The following is a 21470-nucleotide window of genomic DNA, read 5'->3' as shown; positions in this document are numbered from 1 at the left end:
TATGCACTTCCCATTTTAAAAAACGGGCTAAGTTTGACAATGATAACTAAGTTTTTGAAGCACCTCTTTCAGATTTCGATATGCAATAATATTGTTCTTTTTAAAAGTTTGTCGATCAAACTTACAGTTTCTTTCTTTCATTGCTTCCAAAAACCCAAAACAAAACAACCAAAACCCTTTCAGCTACTTTCAAGGGTTGATTTACTTGAGCCATTTTGCTTTCGCGGGCTTGAAATTTTCTGTAGCCCCTTTGGCTGGGCATGTTCGTGGCAGCACGGAATTTGGAGAAGGAAAAAACAGGGAAAAGAAAAAGGCTTCCTAAAACTGCGGTGGCTCCCTGAAGAATTACTACCCTGCTAGCCTCTGCTTGACTCTGCTCCCCTGTCGCCTGGGGCTTATGGTGAAGTTGGTGGGCGGCTCCTTTGAGTGGGACTCACCGAGGTCTCGGCACCGAGATCTAGGCCAGGGACAGGTTTCGTTTCGGGGACCCTCTTTCTTTCAGAAGCCCTCAGGCCTCCCTGGCCGAGGGCTTGCGACTCTTGGGGCGTGGGAGGTCGGTTACCAAGCAAGTGGACAGCAGCCTAGTCTCCAGCGCTAGCTGTGGATTCAACCTCCACTGGTCCAGCTCAAGGCCAGGATTTAGAATTGCCTCAAGCGCGTTTCCCGAAACCGAATTTAGTTTGGCCCTCTGGCGCCGCCGTACAGTCAATGCTTCTTAAGGGGGACTAGTGACTCTGGCAACCGGTGGAAGCCGAGTCCTTGGGGTCCTGGGGAACAGGAGAGAAAGCCCCGGTGCACAGAAGGGACAGGAGGTGCCGCCAGCTCAAGGGGCTTTTCTGGCCCGAAGGCCGGAGAGGACAGATTCATATTTTCTCCTCTGCGGTCCCAGCGGCTGACAGACGCGGGATGCACCAGGCACCTCGCCGGGGCCCCGGCCCCTGCCCACGTGCTTTTTTTTTTTTTTAAGGAGGTCCGCGCCCATGCGGGATGGCCAAGACAAAAGCGCGGCCCGCAGCCGGGTTTGGGTCGGCGGTACTCGCGCCACCTTAAACAAGTAACGCGGCGCGAGCCGAAAAGCTAGGGCGGCTGGAGTCCGCAAAAGTTTGTGGCTCCTAAGCTATAGAAGGACTAGCTAGGGTCTCATCGGCGGTGCCTCGCTCGGGACGGAGAGGCTAGGTCCCCACGGCTCGGCTCTGCTCGCGCCCGAACTCCGTCCCCAGCCGCTGAGGGTCTTCGGGAGCCCCATTGTCGCTACCCGAGGACGCGCAGCTTCAGCGCTGCGGCTGGCACAGTGTTCTGGCCTCCGGGCAGCCCTGGCTGTGCCGCTCGCAACGTAGCCCGCGTGGCGAGAGTGGTAGGGATGCATCCTGCCTTGTGCCCACGGAGCAACCCTCTCTCCAGTGCGGGACCCACAGCCGGACGGGCGGAGTCTCGCTCCAGGCATTCGGGACACCCGGGCTATTGTTCCGGACCCGCGGCCGCACCGGATTTGAGGGCGAAGTGGCCTTTCCCAAACACGGCCGGGAGCGCATCGGGCCGGGCCGGTCGGCTCGGAGCTGATGGGGAGCTCGCTTGCACCGAGAAAAGTTGCTCCGAGGGGCGGAGGCGGTGGGTGGTGGGCGGAGGCGGTGGGTGGGGGAGGCGATCGCCCTCCTATCTCCAAAGTCGAAAGTACTCCGCGGCGCAGTTAACAGAACCCGGAGACGAGGCAGCCTCTGCCGCCTCCCGAGCGCCAGTCTGCGCCTCTGCGGCGAGCCGCGGCACCGAGCGCCCGCCTAGTCGCCGCAGCCTGCGCGCCCGGACGAGTGCGCCTAGGGGCTGGGCGAGGCGGCTGCGCCCTGGACTAGCTACAAGGAGGAGGACCAGACCCTGGGCCCTGGCGTTCGTCAGCGCCTAGACGCACCCATTCGTCGGCCGTGGCCACCGCCTCGCGCCACACTCAGTCCTCAGCCCTCCGTCCTTCGTCGCCGGGTGCATGAGGTCCTTGCCACCCCTCTCCCACCTCCGACTCTCCCTTCCTCCTTTCTCCTTGCCTCCCACCCCTTCGCCTATCCCTGTGCCTCCTCCGCAGCCCGGCTCGTTGGGTCGCCGTGCTCACTGCGATTGATTGATTGATGTTTAATTTCCTGCCAGGCGGGGCCCCCCTCCCCCCGCAACCTCCCCAGCCCTCCTCCCCGCCCCCCACTCCCCTCCTTCATTGCGGTGGACCAGTCTGGCTTGGGTTTAGATCCGTCCCCCCCATTCCCATCCCGAAATAACCCAGAGACATCCCCTACCCCCACCCCAAATTATTATTTTGAAGGCGCTAGATCTGGGGACCGAAAGGGGGAGGGGGAGAAATCGGAAACCGAGGACAACCCAAAAGGACTCACTTTGCCTGATGACTCAACGCAACTAATAATCATCTCCCTCTCAGTGTCTTTCTCTCTGCGGCTTGTCAGTGAGTCCGGCTCTGTCTTCTGGCAGAGGCGGCCGCGAGGGGAGAGGTTGGAGGTGACAGCTTGTGCGGCCGCCGCGTTTTCTATTGCGCGCGGTCCGGGGTCTCCGCACCTTCCCCGCTCTTGGTGGCACCGTCCCCGCGACTCCGGCCGCGCCTCCTCTGGAGCTAGCGGCTGTAGGAACCAGCAGCCGCAGCAGCCTCCCAGTCCTCAGCCCTTTCTCTCCAGAACCGGTCTTCTACCCGAAGGTGTGAAAGGCTCTTTCAGCCCCCTCTCACCCCCCCTCCGCCGTCCCCTCCCCCTCTCGCTCTGGTGCCCCTTTGGAGGAGTCCTCCTTTCCTTCTCCTCCTCCTCCTCCTTCACCGCCCCCCGCCCCCATCATCATAACAACCATCTCCGAACCAGAAGAAGACACCCTGACCCAGGACCTTAAACACTAGGACCGGGGAAGAGGAAAAGGAAGGGGGAAGGAGGAAAGAGAAAGGAAGACTAGGACAACACTGCAAATCACCAGAAACTTTCCACCCTGGATTCTCTACTTTTGCTCCATGGACAGAGCCCCAGCCAGCCAAGTTTCAGACAGACCGTGAGCAGTAAGTACGCTGGGCGAGGGCTCCCACGCGGCGCCCGGAGTTCGGGAAGCCCGGGACGCGCTAAGTTCCCCGGCTCTGGCTCTCACCCGCGCCTAGGCGAAGCCGGGGAAGTGCGGTGGAGCCTTCACTTTGCAACCCCTCCGCGCACCCCGCACTCCTACATCTCTCGCATTCTTCCTTCCCTTCTCTGCCCCCCCCCCATCTTGTCTCGAACCTCGGCGACTAGGCTTCTCCCGCATCCAAAGCGCCCTAGAGGATTCTCAGAGCCTCTGAAGTATTCGGGGTTCCTCTCACAGGTTTCAGTGGCAATGTGGGCGCCGGTTTCATCAGGTGTTTTCCCTTCTTCTGGGTCACTCCTCCAAAATTGAAGAGTGCGGAGAACTGCATGGAGAACTGCTCGCCTAGGGACCTCGAGAAAAAACTTTCCAGATTTAGAAATTAGGATTAATGAAGGCTGCTCCCGCACCTAAGAATCTAGATTTCTTTCTCTTGTGTTTTATGCTTAATGGCTTAAAACAACAACAACAACCACTACATCCAGGATACGATGAAGGGTGCTCCCAAATAATAATTGTGACCCTGTGATGGAGGATAGACTTTCCAAACCTCAAAGTGTTTGGGGATGCTCACTCACGTGGAATTATAGTTAATTTTTTTGTGCAAAGGTGTATATTTGTGTATACAAGTGTTCTTGGTTCATAAAGGTAAAACTTGGGGAGTCCATGAGTCCATTCATTGATCCAGCTTGGCCATTCACAGCGCATTTATCAAGCAATTAATTTGCTTAAGGATCCTTGTAGGTCTAAGCTCCCTCTCTGGCCAGGTGGGACCTCTTGCTCTTAAATACTCACCTTTCAAAACCCTGGATCCCCAAGTGAGGGACGGGGTGGGGGGCTCTTTATCATAGAGAGGCTAATAACAGCGCTTCCCACAATGAATGGGGTACTGGTAAGGGCTTCGAGGTCCGACTCTGTTCACACAACCGGGAGCTAATTCTTGGGACATGAGACAGAGCAGGTCTTAGCACCTCAAGTTCTGAGCAGCTCTGGGTACTCCAGTGTTTGGTTGGGATTTGCTTTCCCGGGACCCTTCGGTACCCTTCTGCAGCGAGGGAGGAAGTTTGTGTGGCTGCGGTGCAGTGCTCTGCCACTGGCCTGATCGTCTATCACGTGTGTGAGCGGTTTTCCCTCTTTTTTTTCCCTCCCCCTTCCCTCCCCTCCGCCCCCTCCCTAGGTCCCTGTGCGTTTTATTGCGACCTGCCGGTGGGAACTTTGTCTCCAAATCGGAGCAGCATGGAGCGGCGGAGCGAGAGCCCGTGTCTGCGGGACAGCCCCGACCGAAGGAGCGGCAGCCCCGACGTCAAGGGGCCTCCCCCGGTGAAGGTGGCCCGGCTGGAGCAGAACGGCAGCCCCATGGGAGCCCGCGGGAGGCCCAACGGCGCCGTGGCCAAGGCCGTGGGAGGTAACAGCCCGGAGCTGGGAGGTGCGCGAAGCTTGAGGCCCAGTGATAATGGCCTGGGTGTCAGGGTTCAGGTTGATTAGGCGCTGTTTCGGTGTAGGATTACAGGAAGTCAAATCCAGGTTGCCAAATAATGCCCTAGTTGCCTCTCCGCAACTAGTAGTAGCTTCATCTCGAGTTAAAACAAGAAAGTGGTTTACCCAGAGGGTGGCATTTTTTGGGCACTTTGCCACTGTGTGCTGAGGTGTTGGCAGGTCTGTGTCACAGCCAGCTAACTGTTTCTAGATTTTCCTAGAGAGCTCTTTAGTGTTCCTTGCCTCGGATCTATCTGTTTTAGGGCTGAAGCTTGTATGCCTTGATTTTAGTGGGACAGAGACCTAGGATCAGGCTGGAGCAGAAGCAGTGGCTTTGGTGTTCTTTTGTAGCTGGGACATTGCTGAGACAAATGTGACAACTAGGACTGTCTCTTGCAGAAGTTCTAAGGGAAAAAACCTGAAGGACCACCGTGAATCCATTATGTCCTAAAGGATTTGATGTTGTTTTGCCTGCAGAGTTTAGACACAGCTGTTCGTAACTTTGTTAGGAATTAGAGAATTGGGTTTAAAACAGCAAGCAACTTTATTTGCTGCCTTCTACTTCCCCACCCAAGAATTAAATATTATTTAAAGGACATCTTTGATATTTTCATTACATCTACAGATACTTTCTTCAACAGTGATTAGTAATCTTATAAAATAAGACCAGAGAGGAATTTAAATACTGTACTTTTGGGTTTGCAGGGCAGTCAACTAGTTGTTTCATACATATGAAATGTACAGTTTTACATGGCATTCAGACTGTTTTGTTTGGGATAAATTATTCCTTTAATTTTATTATGCCTGAGATTCCCCTTCACCCCAGATGCTTTCAGCAGCGGCATGTTTAATGTAATTCTTAAACTTAGTGATAAAGTTCCACCTCCCACCCTCCATCCCCCTCCCACATCCACGCCTGTGTTTGTGGTGACCATCAAATTTTGGAATAAATGCTTAGTATGAAATGTCTCTACACACCTAAAAAAGATGACACTTTTCTGTTTTTAATTTTATTACTGTTTTTCATGGTGGTAGTCATTAAAGCCAGCTTGCCTTAATTCTTTAATTTGGCCATTTCTCTTGAGAAGCAGCCTTTCTCTCAATTTTTAAAGTTTTGAAAGCATGATTTAGCTCTGTATAGTCCCATTTAGAGATGTGAAGATATACTTTTAATGAGGGGAAAAGAAAGGAAAAAGAAATGAGCACGCAAGCAAATCTGGTAACTCACTTTTCAAGAGTGGGGTTCATGAGTGTATCTCCCCAAGACCAGAACAATGACCAGCCTTACTTTATGGACACATAATGGAGAGAACTCTATCATAGACACAGTAGGAGCAAGCCTGAGACATGGCTGTACATGCTGCTAATGTCCAGTGAGAATGTTTTGGAAATCCTTGGAAAACTCGTATTCTGAAAGTCACCTTTTATATAAGAAAAATCTTGGATTTAGTAATTTTTGTGTCTCATTGTTAATCCAGTACAGTTCAACTGCACACTCTAAGTTCTCTGAGGTCTTTAGACAGTTACAGTGTAACTACCAAGAATCCTTCAACAAAGCTGTCTTCTTTTTCTTTCATGTCATATTGAACTAGGAAAGAAGCCGCTTCAGTCTGTTGATTCAGGGTCACTTTAGTATGGAATGATTGCTCCTTAGCAGATTTTCTGAAATTACAATTTGCTTTTGACCACTGACTCTCAATTTGCTACAGATAAAAATATTGCCTTTGTGAAAAATAATAGATTTGTTTTAAGAAACTTCGCTCATTAGCACCTTGGAGGCTTAACTTCTTTTAGAAACAGTGGGTCCTATAGCATTCGCCTTACTGTACAACATTTGTAGTGCTTAATAGTAAAGGGGATATGGTGGATTTGTATATGGTGAGTTTATAAATATTCTTTTAAAAAAGCTTTAATTCTCTACAGCATAATAGACTCTTTGGAATCTGTCTATTCTAAATAAATTAATTTAGAGACCTTCAAAATATAACTTAGAATATCAAAGTTTGTATTGACTTCTAATAATTATTTTGTTGGCTTCAGTTTATAAAGTTCCCAAATGTATACTAAGATGTTTATAATTTTATTTCTTTATAACTTCTAATCATGTATATAGACTGGAGGAAAGCCAAGCCTTTTAAAAATATATATTCTAAATTAAAAAAAAGTTCAAAGTATTTTTCTAGTTAGAAATACTTTCTAATTGAAACTTTTTTCTTTTTACATAGGATAAATATAGAATATATTTCCACCATTCTACATCTCTTGTTGAATATTCTTTATAAAACAAACATAGATAGTCACAAAAATATTTACTGCTGAGCCATTTGTTTTCATTTTCGGGTCTGTTGCACGATGTCCATGCGGGACATGGACTATGTACACAGAGTATTTGGAAGCACATGCTTGTTTCTCTTGAGTGTTCCTCCTAAAAATTGTTCTCCTCACAGAGATAGGGAAAATCATTATATTAATTTGGTTGCTCAGTAAAATAGCAATTTATCCCACCGCTTTTGATAAGCAGGGAGAGATAAATGTTTTTGGTTGGCTGACAGAGTATGTTCTGTTGCTGCTCTCCTTTTTAAAGAGTGGGAACTTGATAGGATTTTTGATGAGACTTAGATATTGATAAAAGGGGGGCATTCTTATATGTAGAATCTGGTTTGAACCAGTTGGAAGTGGTGAATGCTCCATCACAGTCTCTAGTTGTTTTATGAATCTACTTATGCTAAGTCAATACCTCGTGTACAATGTGGTCAGCCTTAGATTCCCATTAGCAACTACACCGGTTTGGCATCTTTTCCATACCCCCAGGATGTTTCTGTTCTTTATGCTGTATTTTTCAAAGCATGTGTGTAATGAAACGGAAGGGCTTGGATGTATGTAAAAGTCAGCTTTTGTAGAAGGTCTTCAGGGGAAAAAAGGCTAATATCTCTTTAAAAAACATATGAAGGCTGGGAGAGAGTTTAGACAGGCAAGAGCCTTGTGGTGTTGACAGCTTTATATCCCTGCTGGGTGACATTCACTTACTAGAATTGGCGTCCCCTCTCAGCTAGTAATTCACTCCATAAGGATTTGGAAAAAGGATGATTAATGGTGGGGGAATTTATATTTGCAAAATTGTTGATTAAAACTATTTGAAGACTTAGATAAAAAAAGAAGAGATTATTAAGGATGAGTTAACTAAGCATCAGACTTACCTTTTTCTCCACTGTTAGCATGCGCCCACAAGGCTGTGCTGTGTGGAATCCAATGGCCAGGCAACCCACAGCCTAAAATGAAAGTGGGGCCAGGGAAGTCTGAGAGGAGCCCAGGCTTCTGCCTTTTTTCGTGGAGTGCTGGAAGGGCCAGCCAGTTGTGCTTTACTAGCAGTAAGTTATTGTGCCTCATTCATTGTTAACACAAGCATTTTCACTTTTTAATGTTTAGCTTCAAGAGGAACTTTCAGACAGCTTTATTTAAACTGAATGAACAGCACTCGACTATACCAGATGGTGTAATTGCTGATAGGAAGCATTAAACATCAGAAATCTTTTTGGTATTTTTCTTTTTCCTAGGATTTTTTAATGCTTTTTTTTTTAAAGTATGTGTGTGTGTGTGTGTGTGTGTGTGTGTGTGTGTGTGTGGTGTGTGTTAAATGTTCTAGTTTGAGGGGGTTGAAATTTAAACATTGAGGATGTCTTATTGAAATACCTGTCCATTTTGTTAAAAAAATTGCTTATTTTTGAAAGACATTTTGCTTTAAAAATAACTTGATTTTATTGGAACTGCTGACTGGAGTTGCCTCATAAGAAAACTCCCTGAAGTAGATGGCTCTCCTTGCTTCCAGGTCTGTTCAAAAGCATAGCTGTCTTGTTGCAAGGGGAAAGAGTCATTATGCAGTACACACTTGCTGCATTCAAACAGAGAACAAATGTGATCAAGATTGTTAGGCAGGGCCTCATTTAGAGCTAACATCATCTCCAACAACTGTTAGCTTAATTGTCTACATGTGGAACATTTCCTTTTCGATTAAGAGTCAAAGAAATGTGGATCAGGTCAGGTGGAGACAAAACATTAGCTGTGGGGCAGCAGTAATTTTACTTTTAGAAAGCAGTGCTAATAGGAAAGAGTATATATATATATTTATGTAATATTGAAATATATAAAATACTTAGAACTATAATTGTCAACACAGGGAAATGGAGAGAACTCTGTTTCCAAGGATGACTATCATAAGGTACGGTGGCAGTTGGAGCATATGCTTGTAGGAAGGACTCAGTGTTTCAAGAGAGAAGGCTTCTCTACGCCAGCCACACTGTTATTACTATTCTAAATGGAAAAGTTTAATGTCTTTTAAGAAGAATATGAACTTAGGCTTGGGGGTCATCTAACCGTCTAACATGTTCTCTGTAGTTTTGCTGAAGTAGAAAAATAGCTCTTCCCTAAAGTGTTTTTAGCCCTTGGCCTGTTATTAAAATAAAGACATACTTGGTTAAAAAAAATATATGCAATGGAACATACACATTAAACAGAACACAGGGTATCCGCCCTCAAAGTCCTGAGTGTAATTTGGTGTTTCAAGTAATTTTGGAAGTTTCATGTTCCATCAGCAGAAACCCACTGACCATTATATAGTGAAGTTCTGCTGCTGTGTGTGTGTGTGTGTGTGTGTGTGTGTGTGTGTGTGCTTAAAACTACAAAGACGTCCCTTAAGCATCTGTTTTTTAACTGGTGCAGAAAATAAGCAATACCTTCATTTCCTGAAGGCCATGACTAGCAGAGGTAATTTGTTCATCCTAGATATCCTGTATTAATTCTTTTACTTTTTAATTCCTCTTTCTCTATAGGAAGAGAAAATAGATTAATCATTATTTATAAGATATGTGAGAATATGAATTTGGGTAATTTTAAGGACAAGGAAATCAGTTATTTCAGTCCAGACTGGTAATTTTTTTGGGTGCTGTTTTGCAAGACATCAGTTATGAGGCTTGATGGCTTTATTTTAGTAAATTGAAACATTGTTGCTGCTTCTTCCTCCTCCTTGTCCTTCTCTTCCTCTTCTCTTTTCTCCTCTTCTTCTGCTGAATAAGAATTCAGTATAGAAGCAGTGTATGTGAATATGTTTAAAAGCTATGATACATTAACAGAGCTAGATATATTCCATATTGTATCATTTTCTCTGGATACATATATCATTTGTTGTCTTTTGGCTTCTATTGAGATAAAATTGATTCCAGTTCTTAGCATTAAAACTAATAATCCCACATTTGGTATTACTGTTTTATTTCAGCATGTCAAAAGCCATTCTTCATAGCAGGAAACATATAACTCACTAAGATAGTTATATATTTTTATTTAATAAGTACACTTTAAAAATCTCTTTAAGAAGCCTGTAGTAACATAGTAACTTGTGCTATCTTTCTTACACTGAGACTGAGGTACAATGGCATTTTGGAACATATTTAAAGACAGAGCATTTGACAAAAGTTGTATGTGTAACAGTTTGTCAGTGGAAAGTGACAAGCGGGAAATGACAAATGAAATGTTGGCATCATCCCTCTTTATTTTGATAAAAATGTCTCAATTTGCAGTGATATAATACTGTTTCATAGTATTTCATGAGTTGTAGGAGATGCATAAGGAGAATTTAGATTTTGTGAACGGGAAATTAGCAGCCCAAACTCTCTTTTCAGAAGCTTTGGCAGCACGTCCCTTTCCCCCCTGCTCCCCGAGAACAGGAACAGCAGTGAAATGTTGGATTGAACCCATACATTTTAACTCATTATTTTTTGAAAAAAAAAGGGGGGGGGGGGCTGGGTAACTGAAAGTGTTTTCAAGTAAGAGACCTTTATACTTAGCTGAGAAAGTGAATAAGAGTTTGCCTTTTAGTTTCCTTATTTTCTCTATGGCAATTTGAAAAGGAGTGATTTCCTTCTCCTGGCTTTGATTGTACAGATCTCTTCTTCCTTCCAATCATCACGGCTCTTCAGCAGTAATTTAGCAAGCCAGTCAGGTGAGCTGTGAATTTCTTTTATTTTAAAGTACAGGAGAGGTTTTGAAACTGTCTGAGTATTAGGAACAGATCTCTAAATACAAAGGATTCATCAGCCTGCTGCTTATGGATAAAGTGATTGCCATTTGCAGAGCCAAAGTCAATGTCTGCATGCAATTGAGGTATGAGTTAAAACAAGTCAGTTGAGGACTTCCAGAGGTTTTATTTTATTTTTATTATTATTTTTTTATTTTTTTGACACAGGTATAGCTTCTATATTGTGTTGTTCTCTCTTTTTCTGAAGAAACATTCCTTCCCATATTGCTATCCAGCAACTGAGCATTTCTTTATTTCCTTGATGTGGAAGTACATTTGATGAGCCTGACATACCATGACGTTTCTGTAAAAGTGTTCTGTGGTATTGGGCATGGTAGCTTATGCCTGTCATATCAGCACTTGAGAGGCTGAGGCAGGGGAACTCTGAGTTTGAGGCTGGGCTGAATATTGAGTTCCTGTCTGGCTTTAGCCACATAGCAAGACTTTATCTCAGAAATCCACAATCACTAAAACTAAAAGAAATTCCATGATAAAGTTCTCAAAATCATGGAAGACAATTTATATATATATTTTTTTTTCAACAAATAGAATTTTTTATTAATTGCAAATGATAACAAATTGTGATGAAAACAAGGATAATTAGGTAACACAAGGTATTAGAAATGTCATCTACTCTGTCTGTTCCTGTTATTTGCTTTAGTTAATTGAAGATTAACAACAAGCCAGAGAAAAAAAGCTGCAAATGTCTAAATATGTTTTAGATATGCAATTACAGCAGCTGAATTTTAGGCGTATATTTTAGAAATTACTATCTATAACCTCTAAAGCCAAAATAAGAAAGTCCCAGAATGAGAGCAAAGTATAATGATACATGTGTGTAACGATCCTATGGTGGAACCTAGTAATTTTTTGCTAACCTAAAATCATGATAATAATAAAAAGGCAAATTGAGTAGATTTTATAGTTATCAGCGCAATGCATAAAATAATATCAAAGCAGAGCAAATCAAACCAAAAGTAAATAAATAACAGTGTCAACAATTTAAACCTTGACATATAGTTATCAGCATATCAAGTCAGTGTATATCAGGCATGTCTATTAACTGTTGGTCTGATACATTAGGATAATAAAACTCTCTGAGGGAGCATATTTTTCAATTTATCTTGTTCCTGATACTGTTAGTTACTGTATGGGTGAAATGATTTCTCCTCTTAACTAGTTGTCTTATTATCACGATGGAGTTCTGTCCTAGCACAGTTGGTTATTAAACTGTGGTATTAATATAAGATAGATTTGAAAAAACTAAAAGAAGAGGCTAGCACTTTTTATTGAAGAACATGCGTTTTCCAACTGTGTTTGATTCCCACTCACAGTTGCGCAGAGCTCTGTGGCTGTCTTTGTTTGCATGAAGACGTATACAGATGTGAGGAGAGAGATTCCAGATAAGAGAGTGTTTTCTAAAACACTGAAGTATTGTAGGCAGTTTACAGGCATTCATGGGAGTAACTGAAGCTACAGCACAGTAATGGCCATTTACCCTTTTCTCTCTGGAAGGTCTTTGCTTGATCTGGGTCCATAGCTGAAAAGAAGTATATCAATTCTGTCATAACTAATCATTTTATTTTACACAAGAAAATATTTTCTTTGCAAAGAGAGCCACACAACTGTAGAGAAATGACCAAAGGCAAAGAGTAAAATAAGAAACCATATTTTGACTTTCTGATTGTGTCAGCACATGAAAATTAAGCATTTCACTGCTCTATTACTTACACATATAAAGAAAGCCAAAATTGATATTGCTGATAGCTTATTAGAAAAATGCATTCATATAAAACTCTTAAAATTGCTGTGTTTTTGAAGTATTATTTTTTGGTTTAATAGAACAAAACTTTCTTTTGTCATAATCCAAAGATGGTAACAGAGCCACATGATAAATGTCTCTTTAAGTGTCGTAGTAAAAGAAAATGACTTGTCTTCTGAGGCAGTAGAGAGTTTATGTTGTTTTGGACCCATTTCCAAGCAGTGATCGAAAACAGATTACAATAACAATTATACAGTCAGAAGATGCAATATCCATTTCTGCTTTAATTGAGTGAAGGAATAATAAAAACATCATTAAGAAAAATGAGGTGGACCTGTCACGCAGTGTACAAATTTTTAGACATGAAGACGATGCACAATAACCAGAGTGCTTCTTGTCTTCTGTGGTGTTTATTAGCTGAGATCTGTATCGACTCTCCTTCCCTGGGAGGTTCACAAAAAAGCCTCTGGCAATGTGTGCCCAGGCACCACAAAGGTGCAATTTGCCTTAAGGTTGTGACGTTTTCTTGAGTTCTACCTGAGGTGTAAGTGACCCCCCTCAGCCCCTTTCTAACTTGTGGGGATAGATGTCCACAGAAATGACAGCTTGCCTGTCGTGTGTAAGAGCTAGGTGAAGTCCCAGCTAGCAAACCTTCCCAAAGACCTTAGGAGGCTAAACTGTAGAGAGAAGGTTGGGGACCAACTGTACCTGTCTTCTCCCCTGCACATAGGAGAACCTAGACTTCCTCATCTTCATGTCATCATCTTGTCACTCTGGTAGAAGTTGAGAGTTAGGCCTGTCACTTGAACACAGAGCATCTGGCTCTCATTCTGTGTCCTGTAAACTATACATATATCTATTATTATTATTATTATTATTATTATTATTAATTTTGAGGCTGGTTCTAAGTATGTAGTCCTGGCTAGCCTCAAACATCCACCTGTCCCTGGGATTAAAGGAACACACACCATGCCCCACATTTCTCTAATTGTTAACCTTGCTGGGCTGGGCTAGGCTGGGCTAGGCTGGGCTGGCAGCAGTCCTTCCCCAGTCCACACTTGGAACTTCTCTGTGGGATAGCAACAGACAGCAGCCAAATTCACTGGCAAAGTTTTCACTCTGGGATGCGCTTCTTACTGGGAAACTTCACAGTTCCTGGAAACATGGCCATGACAGTAGAGTAAAGGCCAGCGAGCAGCTTCTCTCAAGAAGCACAAAGGCTTGAGCACTGGGTGCCCTTAGCACAGTTACAGCCCAGGCTTGTACAGCTGGGACACTTAGGAGGGACTTAAAAAACAATTAGTTGTTAAACATTTTCTTGGTGTCATTACTTGAAAAGATCTTTCTGTGAGCTGCAGCATAAAGGATAGGATGGGTGTTTTATCCTGTGATGGAGGGCCCAGAAATCCCGGTCAGCCCAGGGATCTTCCCTTCAGAAGGGAATTCATATTGAATAATCCAAAAGAGCTTAGCATGCTTATTCCATGCAGAGTGTTTAGTTAATAGCACCTTCATTAAACAGCACCTCAATTAAACCTTTGTCAGCAAAGGCTCTTTTACCTTTGTATTCACATAGTCTCACAGGGCTGAGCTTTAAGGGTCTCTTAGTGGTTCTGTTTTTTTTCTGGGCTTTTCAGTTTGAACCTAAACATTAATTCTGGTGGAACTTGGCATTATATCCCTTTGCCTCGGAGGGAATTTTTGTTGTACAGTAAAAAGTGGTATTTCTTTAATGCAGCCACCTTCTCTGAGTTTCTCCCTCTTCTCCTGAGCAAATAGCAATTAAGTAGTCAAGGTTTTAAGAGTGTATCTTTAATTTTAAAAACAGGATGATTATTTTAGGTGAATTAAGCAATTTTCCATTAGTTCACATTGTAAACTAGTGCTTTTGAAAAGAATAGAAAAGATATGCAGAGCCAATAATGCAATGAAAGTATTTTTCTTCTCTTTCTCACCAATGTATGAATCTAAAGCCCATGAGTTAGTAGCTGCTGTCTTAGATGCTGAGAGTGAAGTCATTCTGCTTTATTTGTGTTACCTGCAATTTTAACACTGACTGAAAGAAAAGAAAATCGAATCTCTGTCTGAAAGAACTGGAGTTTCCAACCTTATTTTGGAAAATATACTTCCAGTCAATTCTTCTAAGATGGCCTTTTCTGTATGTTGATACTGTGTTAGAATTGGGTTGTTATACACATCTGATCACATAGAAGTGGAGAGGGAAGGACATGGATTATCTTGGTATGACAGCTAGCAAGTTCCCAGAGTGTCAATGATAGTGTGGTCCATAGCAGAGAGTCCCTCTGGAGACAAAAGTAGGCTGAGCCAGGTCTGTTGGACAGCTGGCCCGGTCAGTCTTCAGACAAGTTTCTGTCTTGGATTTGGGAGTATAGTGTCAGGAGCCCTTTGTTGAGAGAGCCTAAGGAGAGCAGATTGTTCTCGAGATGGGAGTTATTCCATGTTGAAGACCAGGTAAAGTCACTTTCAAGAGTAACTAAGGTGATTCTGATTCTTTTTCTGCCCCTCTCAAATGAATGTCTAGGTAATTTTCAGCACAACTAACTCTGTTTACGGGCTCATTCATCCAGCAAGTTTGTGCCTTAAGCACATTTTTATGGTTAACTTATACCCCCTACCCCAAATGGGAGCTTACCATTGAAAGTCTGCCAGTGATCATTAGTTCCCAAGAGATTTGGGGGAGAAGAAGGATGATAGGGTCTTACCTTTAGTGAGACCATTTGTGTTGTCTTTTTGCCACCATGGGAAACTGGAGTCAACCTGAATGTTGAGGATGACTGTGGACTGTCTGATAGAGATGTATGGGATTCCAATTAGCACAGGGTCAGGATACCAGTGTACCTCTCTTCATGCTGTTCCAGTGGTTAGTGGAAAACAAGCTGCAAAGTAAATCCCTTGGCCCTCCAATAAAAAGATTTATAGCAAAATAATTCTCAGCCCCATAATGGGACCATTGTAGGTTTGTGTTTGATATTTGTAAGACTGAAATACAGTCCATGTTCCCAAACTAAGCATTTATTGTAAACAAGTTAGCTGCCAAGAGCTTCTATTCTGTCAAACATAATTATATTGAAGATTGATGTATAGTTTGAAAGCAAGGTTGAGAGGGACAATTTCTTTCCACGAAGGGAGGCTTCAGAGCCTCTGCTCTCTGCTTCTCTGATAGGACCACTCAGGAAACCCACCGTCCTCACAGCCAGTCTTATGTAGAAGAAACAGGCTGGGTCTAGGAAATAGACCTGTTCATCTGTCCTTCTCTTAACAAAACAGAGATGAGCTAGCATTCACAGGAGCTGGTGTGAGCAATTCTCGCTCATCATCCAGATTTGGCAGCTGCGGTCAGGAGACAGAATGCTTGCTCTTCCCCTGGCCCTGCTTTAGTGTGCCCACAAACCTGCACCTATGCTTATGCACTAACCCCACAGGAAACCCTTCTTTCCTTAATGCTGGCCTTGCCTGTCGGCTATTTTGTGTTATTCTTGTGAGATTAGAACTCTTTGGAAACCATAGCCTCGAGGTGTGGCATGCTGAAATACTTCAGTGTGAGGTTTAGGGATGACTTCAGAAAAGAAAGAATTTATAAATCTAGTAGTCTAGGGGAAGTGAAATCTTTTTTGAGGTTGAGACGTACATATCTGGAATTACCCCCACCTTAAAGTTCTTTGCTTGGAGGATGGTAAAATTTCATATTTTGTTTAGGGCAAGAACATCTCACTTTTTAAATCAGGAAAAAAATCATTGAAGACTTTGGAAGTACTTAGGTTAAAAAAATGGAATCACATTCTTCCTTTGATTGGGTGGCAGCTTTTGATTGACCATAGTAAGGGTGAAAATAATACTTTCAAGCTGGATGTGGTGGCTTATGCTATAATCATAGCACTTGGAAGACAGAGGCAGGAGGATTACTCAAGGTTTTTTTTTCAAGGAGGAGCACTGGGGGACTAGCCTGGTCTTCCTAGTAAGTCAGAGGCTATCCAGGGTTAGAAGATGAAAAACATATCTCAGAAAAAAACCAAAGCAACAAGAATTTCAGTGGTTTTCATAGGCAGTGACTTTCACAGTTTCTCTAGTTTTAAAAATACTAAAATTTAATGTTTCCTTTTAGAAATACACAGAGTATATGGAGAATGTCTTAGAACCACAGAGAGAAACAATACTATTCTATTTTTATTAAATAATTGCTATAAATTACACTGGCGTGTGTATATAGTTAAAAGATTGTGTCAGGAAAGTACTTCATCAGACCCCATTTCTCTGGTCTGTGTTTATTAACTTTGTCTCAGTCACAGTAATACTGACCTTCTTATTGTAAGCTAGAGATGTCATTGTCCCCAGAGGGAGCTAGCCAACGCCCACTATGATGCTGAGTTTTTGGTAGTCTCTGGTCCCCTCTCCACAGGCATTTGATGGGGATAAGAGTGAGGCTCTGGGAACTGGGATGCTGGTTGTCTGTCCATTGAGAGGCAGCTCTGTGGACTCTGCACCCATTAAGTCAGTGATCATTTCTTCTACATTTCTGTTAAATAGCCGTAAATGTTTTACTGTTCAAACTCTAAATGTAGTATTTTCTTTTATGAGGGAGAAGCCTTTTTTTTTAATATAAAAACTTTACTTTTCAGTTTTTATTCGATAAAAATCTTTCCACTCTCATGATTTCCTTTGAGGCTTTGCACCAGTGTTTGATCTCAATTTTTAATAATTTTTTTGAGTTAAACTCCCCAAAGGAAACATGCTTGTGCTATGAAATATTCCCACTAGAAATAAATACAGGTAGTCCTGCCTTATTGAGTGTGAGCACTTGATTCCTTTATTAATTCCTTGCTCGAAAAACCTCAACACAGTTAACCTTTCTTTAACACTACACTGGAGAAATTAAAGATTTTTTTAAAAAAAATTGTTTGAATTAGATAAAATAATATTTTGACAGCTAAAAACCAGAGATAATGAAGCAAATAGTATAGGAGCAGATTTAATGACTCCCTTCTTTTGAGGAGTGGGGGCTCTAGTGACTAGCTTCTGCAGTCAGGGTATTGAGAAGGGGTCATGACAAATGTGTGTCCTCGTAAACATGTCTTAAAATCTACCCAGTCAGAAACCTGCAGAATCAAATTGTACTTTGTCAGGAGACAAGAATCCTGATATTATTGAAATGTGCTACAATCACTTTTGATACATCATTGAATCTTTTGATGTGGACACTTCAACAACTATGAAAAGAACTTTTAATTGTTCAGTTTTGAAATAATTATCTTCCAGCAATATGCCGTGGGTTTGAGCTTTTCTGTAATATTCAGACTTAAAGGAGATGCTTTCCTGCAGTGTAGGCCATGGTCCTGCCTCTCCAAACGTGAGCCTAGTGGTTGGTGTCTGCAGCCCTGGAGCCCAGTGTTGCAAGCTTCCAGTCTCAAATAGAATCCACAACAATGCCTTATGCTGATATGCCAGCAGCCTCTGCCCACTGTGGACACGCATTGCCCCGTGGACTGGCGAGCTTCCTGTGCCCTAGGGAAAACCAGTTCCTGAATCCTTGTGTCTGTATCTTTCCTAGAAAGCACTGCCTGTAACCTGATGCTCACTACGGTATCAGGGGCTCACAGCAATGCTGAACCGTCCACGCTGCTTATTAATGAGGATGATTAATGTCTAAGTGGAATTAGCATTTTGTTAAACTGAACCACTGTTTATTTTGGACATCCCACAGGTCAGGCTTTGAGGTGGGGTGTGGTAGAGTGGGGATTTGTCTAAAAGTGGGCCTCTCCCTGAGACAGCCACAGGCCAGGTGTTACTGACATCCAGGGGTTTAGTTCCGAGAGTTCAACTGGGCCTCGGCAGCTCATTCTTTATTATTTAGGTAAGTTACCACAGCCGTGCCTCCTGGGCTCCTATGAAGCTGTGGTTTCAAACTGCCTTCAAACTGGAGCCTGCCACTGAATTCCTAGAGTTAAGCAGAGTACATTGACCCTTAGTTCTTGCAGTCCTGACTTCAGATTGAGTTATGATTCCTAAACTTGAGGACAGGCCTGGAAGCAGATGTACAACTGGTCCTTCTTTCAGCCATTTGAGACCCACACTGAATCTTAGAGAAGCAGTGTTCACTCTCCATACTTATCTTCTCCTGGCCTAATCCCGAATTTTATTTCTAAGGTTAGGGTCAGCTTCGGGGGGGCTGAAAAAGCATCTGATTTTACAGCAGATAACTCTGAGAGTAAAATTTTGCTTCATTTTTAACCCCTTGTGTTCCCCAGACGGTGGGAGGGTGGGGGATGCTTGAAGAGATTTTATTGTTGAAACTTTACTTGGCAGAATTTGTGTGTGTGTTCAATCCGAAGTCATGGTGACGAAGAAACCAGATTTACGTTTATGGCTTCGTTTGCCTTTGCTTGTTTCTTTAGAGCTGACAGTAATCCTCCCTTTGTGGACCTCCACCTTCCTGCCATCCACCTCTGTGTGAGGGTCAAATGAGATCAACAGCCAGGAAGAGATGCTGGAATGGGCGTATCATGAGGATACCTCAAGAACCCCGGGTTGACCTGTGAACTTTTGAATGACTCCCTTATACCCAAGTGACACACTTCTTTTACCCTCACAATTGATGAATTTTTTTTCTACTTTTTTAAAACGCTCTCTGACATCTCCCCCCCCCCTCCTAAATTAAGCTTATTTGGAAGTAAATATGAAGGTACAGTCATACCATAAACAATCTAGTAACCCACAGAGTGCATACCATGGTCCCATAACATTACAGCCTGCAGTGCTGAGGTAGCCATTTTAAATCTGTGTGAGTGTATACCTGAGGTTCACAGAAGGACCAGGAGTGCTTTTTTACACTGTGTCTTCTCTGTTAGAATAGCAAAATGTACTGTCTTTGAGAGAAACGTTGCTGGAGATTGAGCAGTAGGCCTCATCCAGGTTTGCTGAGCGTTCTACCCCTGAGCTAGATCCCCACCCCTAAAGTGTCACACCTTTTTATCCATTAATCTCACGGGGGGGGGGGGGGGGCTGCATGCTACAGCTGGGTTTGGAATGTGGCTTCCTTAATCTCAGAAGGTTGGGCCTGAGAGAGAAGGGAAGGCGAGGACAGGCCCAGCTAGCTACTATAGGAAAGACACACTTGGGTAATTTTGAAGTTTTGTCTGTGGCCCCAACCAGGAGGTAAATGATGTTCCTTTTTGTTTTCTGTTTCTGGTTGTGATTCTTGGCTCTCAAACTGCGCTTTATTGTTTTAGGGTAGGAAAAAAAAGGAGAAAAATTAATGTCAGGCTACTCTTCTCTCTATATGTATGTGTGTCTGTCAGACAGACAGACAGAGAAGAAGATTATACAAATATTTTCATTTTTCTCTCGTAAATTGTAATAGGAAAAAGATAGTCTGTCCTTTCAGCCCAGTCTTTGAGGAATAGACTATATTAAGTCAGCTTCCTAAATTTCTTCCATCTCTCTAGGGTTTGGGGTAGGATTTATTGGTAATGGAGGTTGTGGAATGTGGTACTTTGCTTCAGGTTCAGTTTATGCAAAGAACAGATAGGAGAGGCTCTGTGCACAGCCTTTGTATCTTCTGTTACTCTGGAATTTTAGGAGATAGTGCGAGATAGAGCAAGGAGTGGTCCTGTGGCTTCCTTCATTCCTGAAGTGGGTGGGTTTTAGGAGCCCCAGAAAGGATAAAGGCAGGCCTGCTGTGACCTCAGACTAGCTACCGTCCTTCAGGTGGCTGCTCCAGGAATATAGGTAGACTCAGAAGACAAAGGGGCCAGGACGAGGGTGGAGTCTAGCCCTTGGGCGGGAGTCTTTTTCTCTTTTTCTCTGTAGGGCCTGAAGAATGGGAGTTCTATTCTGAAGTTGTTTCAGGCCTAGCCCTGCCCCCATAAATGGGAGTCCTCAAAAAATTCAGTTGCCCAGGCCTCCTGGAGGGGATAGCAAGTGGAAAGGGTTGTTAGCTATCAGGGCAAGTTGTCAGGTCCCTGTGGGTGGGGTCTGGGGTATTATTTTCAAAGGAGAATGTGGGATTTAGACGGGCTGAGTTGCTGCTCTTCCTTGGCTGTATCGTTTTCTGGTCCTTTCAGACTCTTGATTTATTAGCTGAGGTGGATGAGAACCTTCTCATGTGGTAAATATGAGGAAAAGGTAAAGGTTACATGGTGGGCCAGACTGTAAAGTGATGGGTGGGCTGATTCCACCCAGTTTAGGTGGCAACCTCCTGCTGTGAAGAACCTGTGCTTCTGGCCTAACAATGTCCATCTCTCCTTGCTGAGGTTAACCCCTCAGAGAGCTGGAGATTATATCTCCTTTTGTCCATGCCAGCAAGAGAGAATTCCTTGAAGATCTTGACCAGGAAAAGGAAGTGGGAGAGCTTAGTAAAGATGTAGGATTCCCAGTGTTAGGGATCGAATGACTGTCTATGGCTAGCTTACTGTAGAGGCAAACACGTTTGACTGTCTGAGGTAAACAGAGAATGGCTTTTGTTCTTAAGTCAACTCAGATCTTGAACTCAAAGGCGAGATCCTCACCTCTGAGGGGTGGGGCAGGAAGTGCTCTGGACAACCATGGACTTGTCTTACTATCAGTTTATACTGAGTTTTTTTCTGTTTTCGAAAAGCCATTGTGTGTGTTTGTAATTTGGCAGATTGCTTGTGGTGGCATATTATCTCACAGAAAATATAAGGCACATGTGTGATGCCTAACGGCCCCACTTAAAACAAGCTAAAGAAACAGATAACAGTTTTAACAATCCATTTAATTCAGTTTGTTCAAATATTATTTCTACATGCAATTCATATTCTAAAAAATGTTTATAATACATTTACTTTTGTTACTTTCTTTTTGGTAGTAAGTCATTAAAATCGAGTGTCTTTTATACTTATCAGCATGTTTCAGTTGAAGAGGAGACACTCAAGGCCGTGCTTTTTGCTATAGCGCATTGAATGTTGTCAGTTATTCTTGTTTGTATAATAAACCATCCAGTGATTACTAGTTTCATTAGGTCATTCAGTGATAGGTTATTCAATCAGTATTACTGTTATTTTTATTTGAAGAAATACTTTTTAGTGTCATGAACATTGCTTA

General features: G+C 43.2%; 1 protein-coding gene across 1 annotated transcript in view; it reads left to right on the top strand.

The window, feature by feature from the left end:
• The first annotated feature begins 2285 nt into the window (after positions 1–2285).
• Positions 2286–21470, top strand: part of Satb2 (SATB homeobox 2) — a 172019-nt gene continuing 152834 nt past the window's right edge. The window contains exons 1-2 of the mRNA XM_028765750.1: positions 2286–3031; positions 4265–4492. Coding sequence (XP_028621583.1) covers positions 4324–4492 — 169 coding nt within the window. The 5' untranslated portion in view covers positions 2286–3031; positions 4265–4323. The remainder of the gene's footprint in view (positions 3032–4264; positions 4493–21470) is intronic.

The sequence above is a fragment of the Grammomys surdaster genome, unplaced genomic scaffold (assembly GCF_004785775.1).
Source record: "Grammomys surdaster isolate TR1022 unplaced genomic scaffold, NIH_TR_1.0 165, whole genome shotgun sequence".
In the NCBI taxonomy this organism is placed as follows: domain Eukaryota; kingdom Metazoa; phylum Chordata; class Mammalia; order Rodentia; family Muridae; genus Grammomys; species Grammomys surdaster.
Note: the sequence above shows the minus strand (reverse complement) of the source record. Positions and strands in the feature narration are given on the sequence as shown.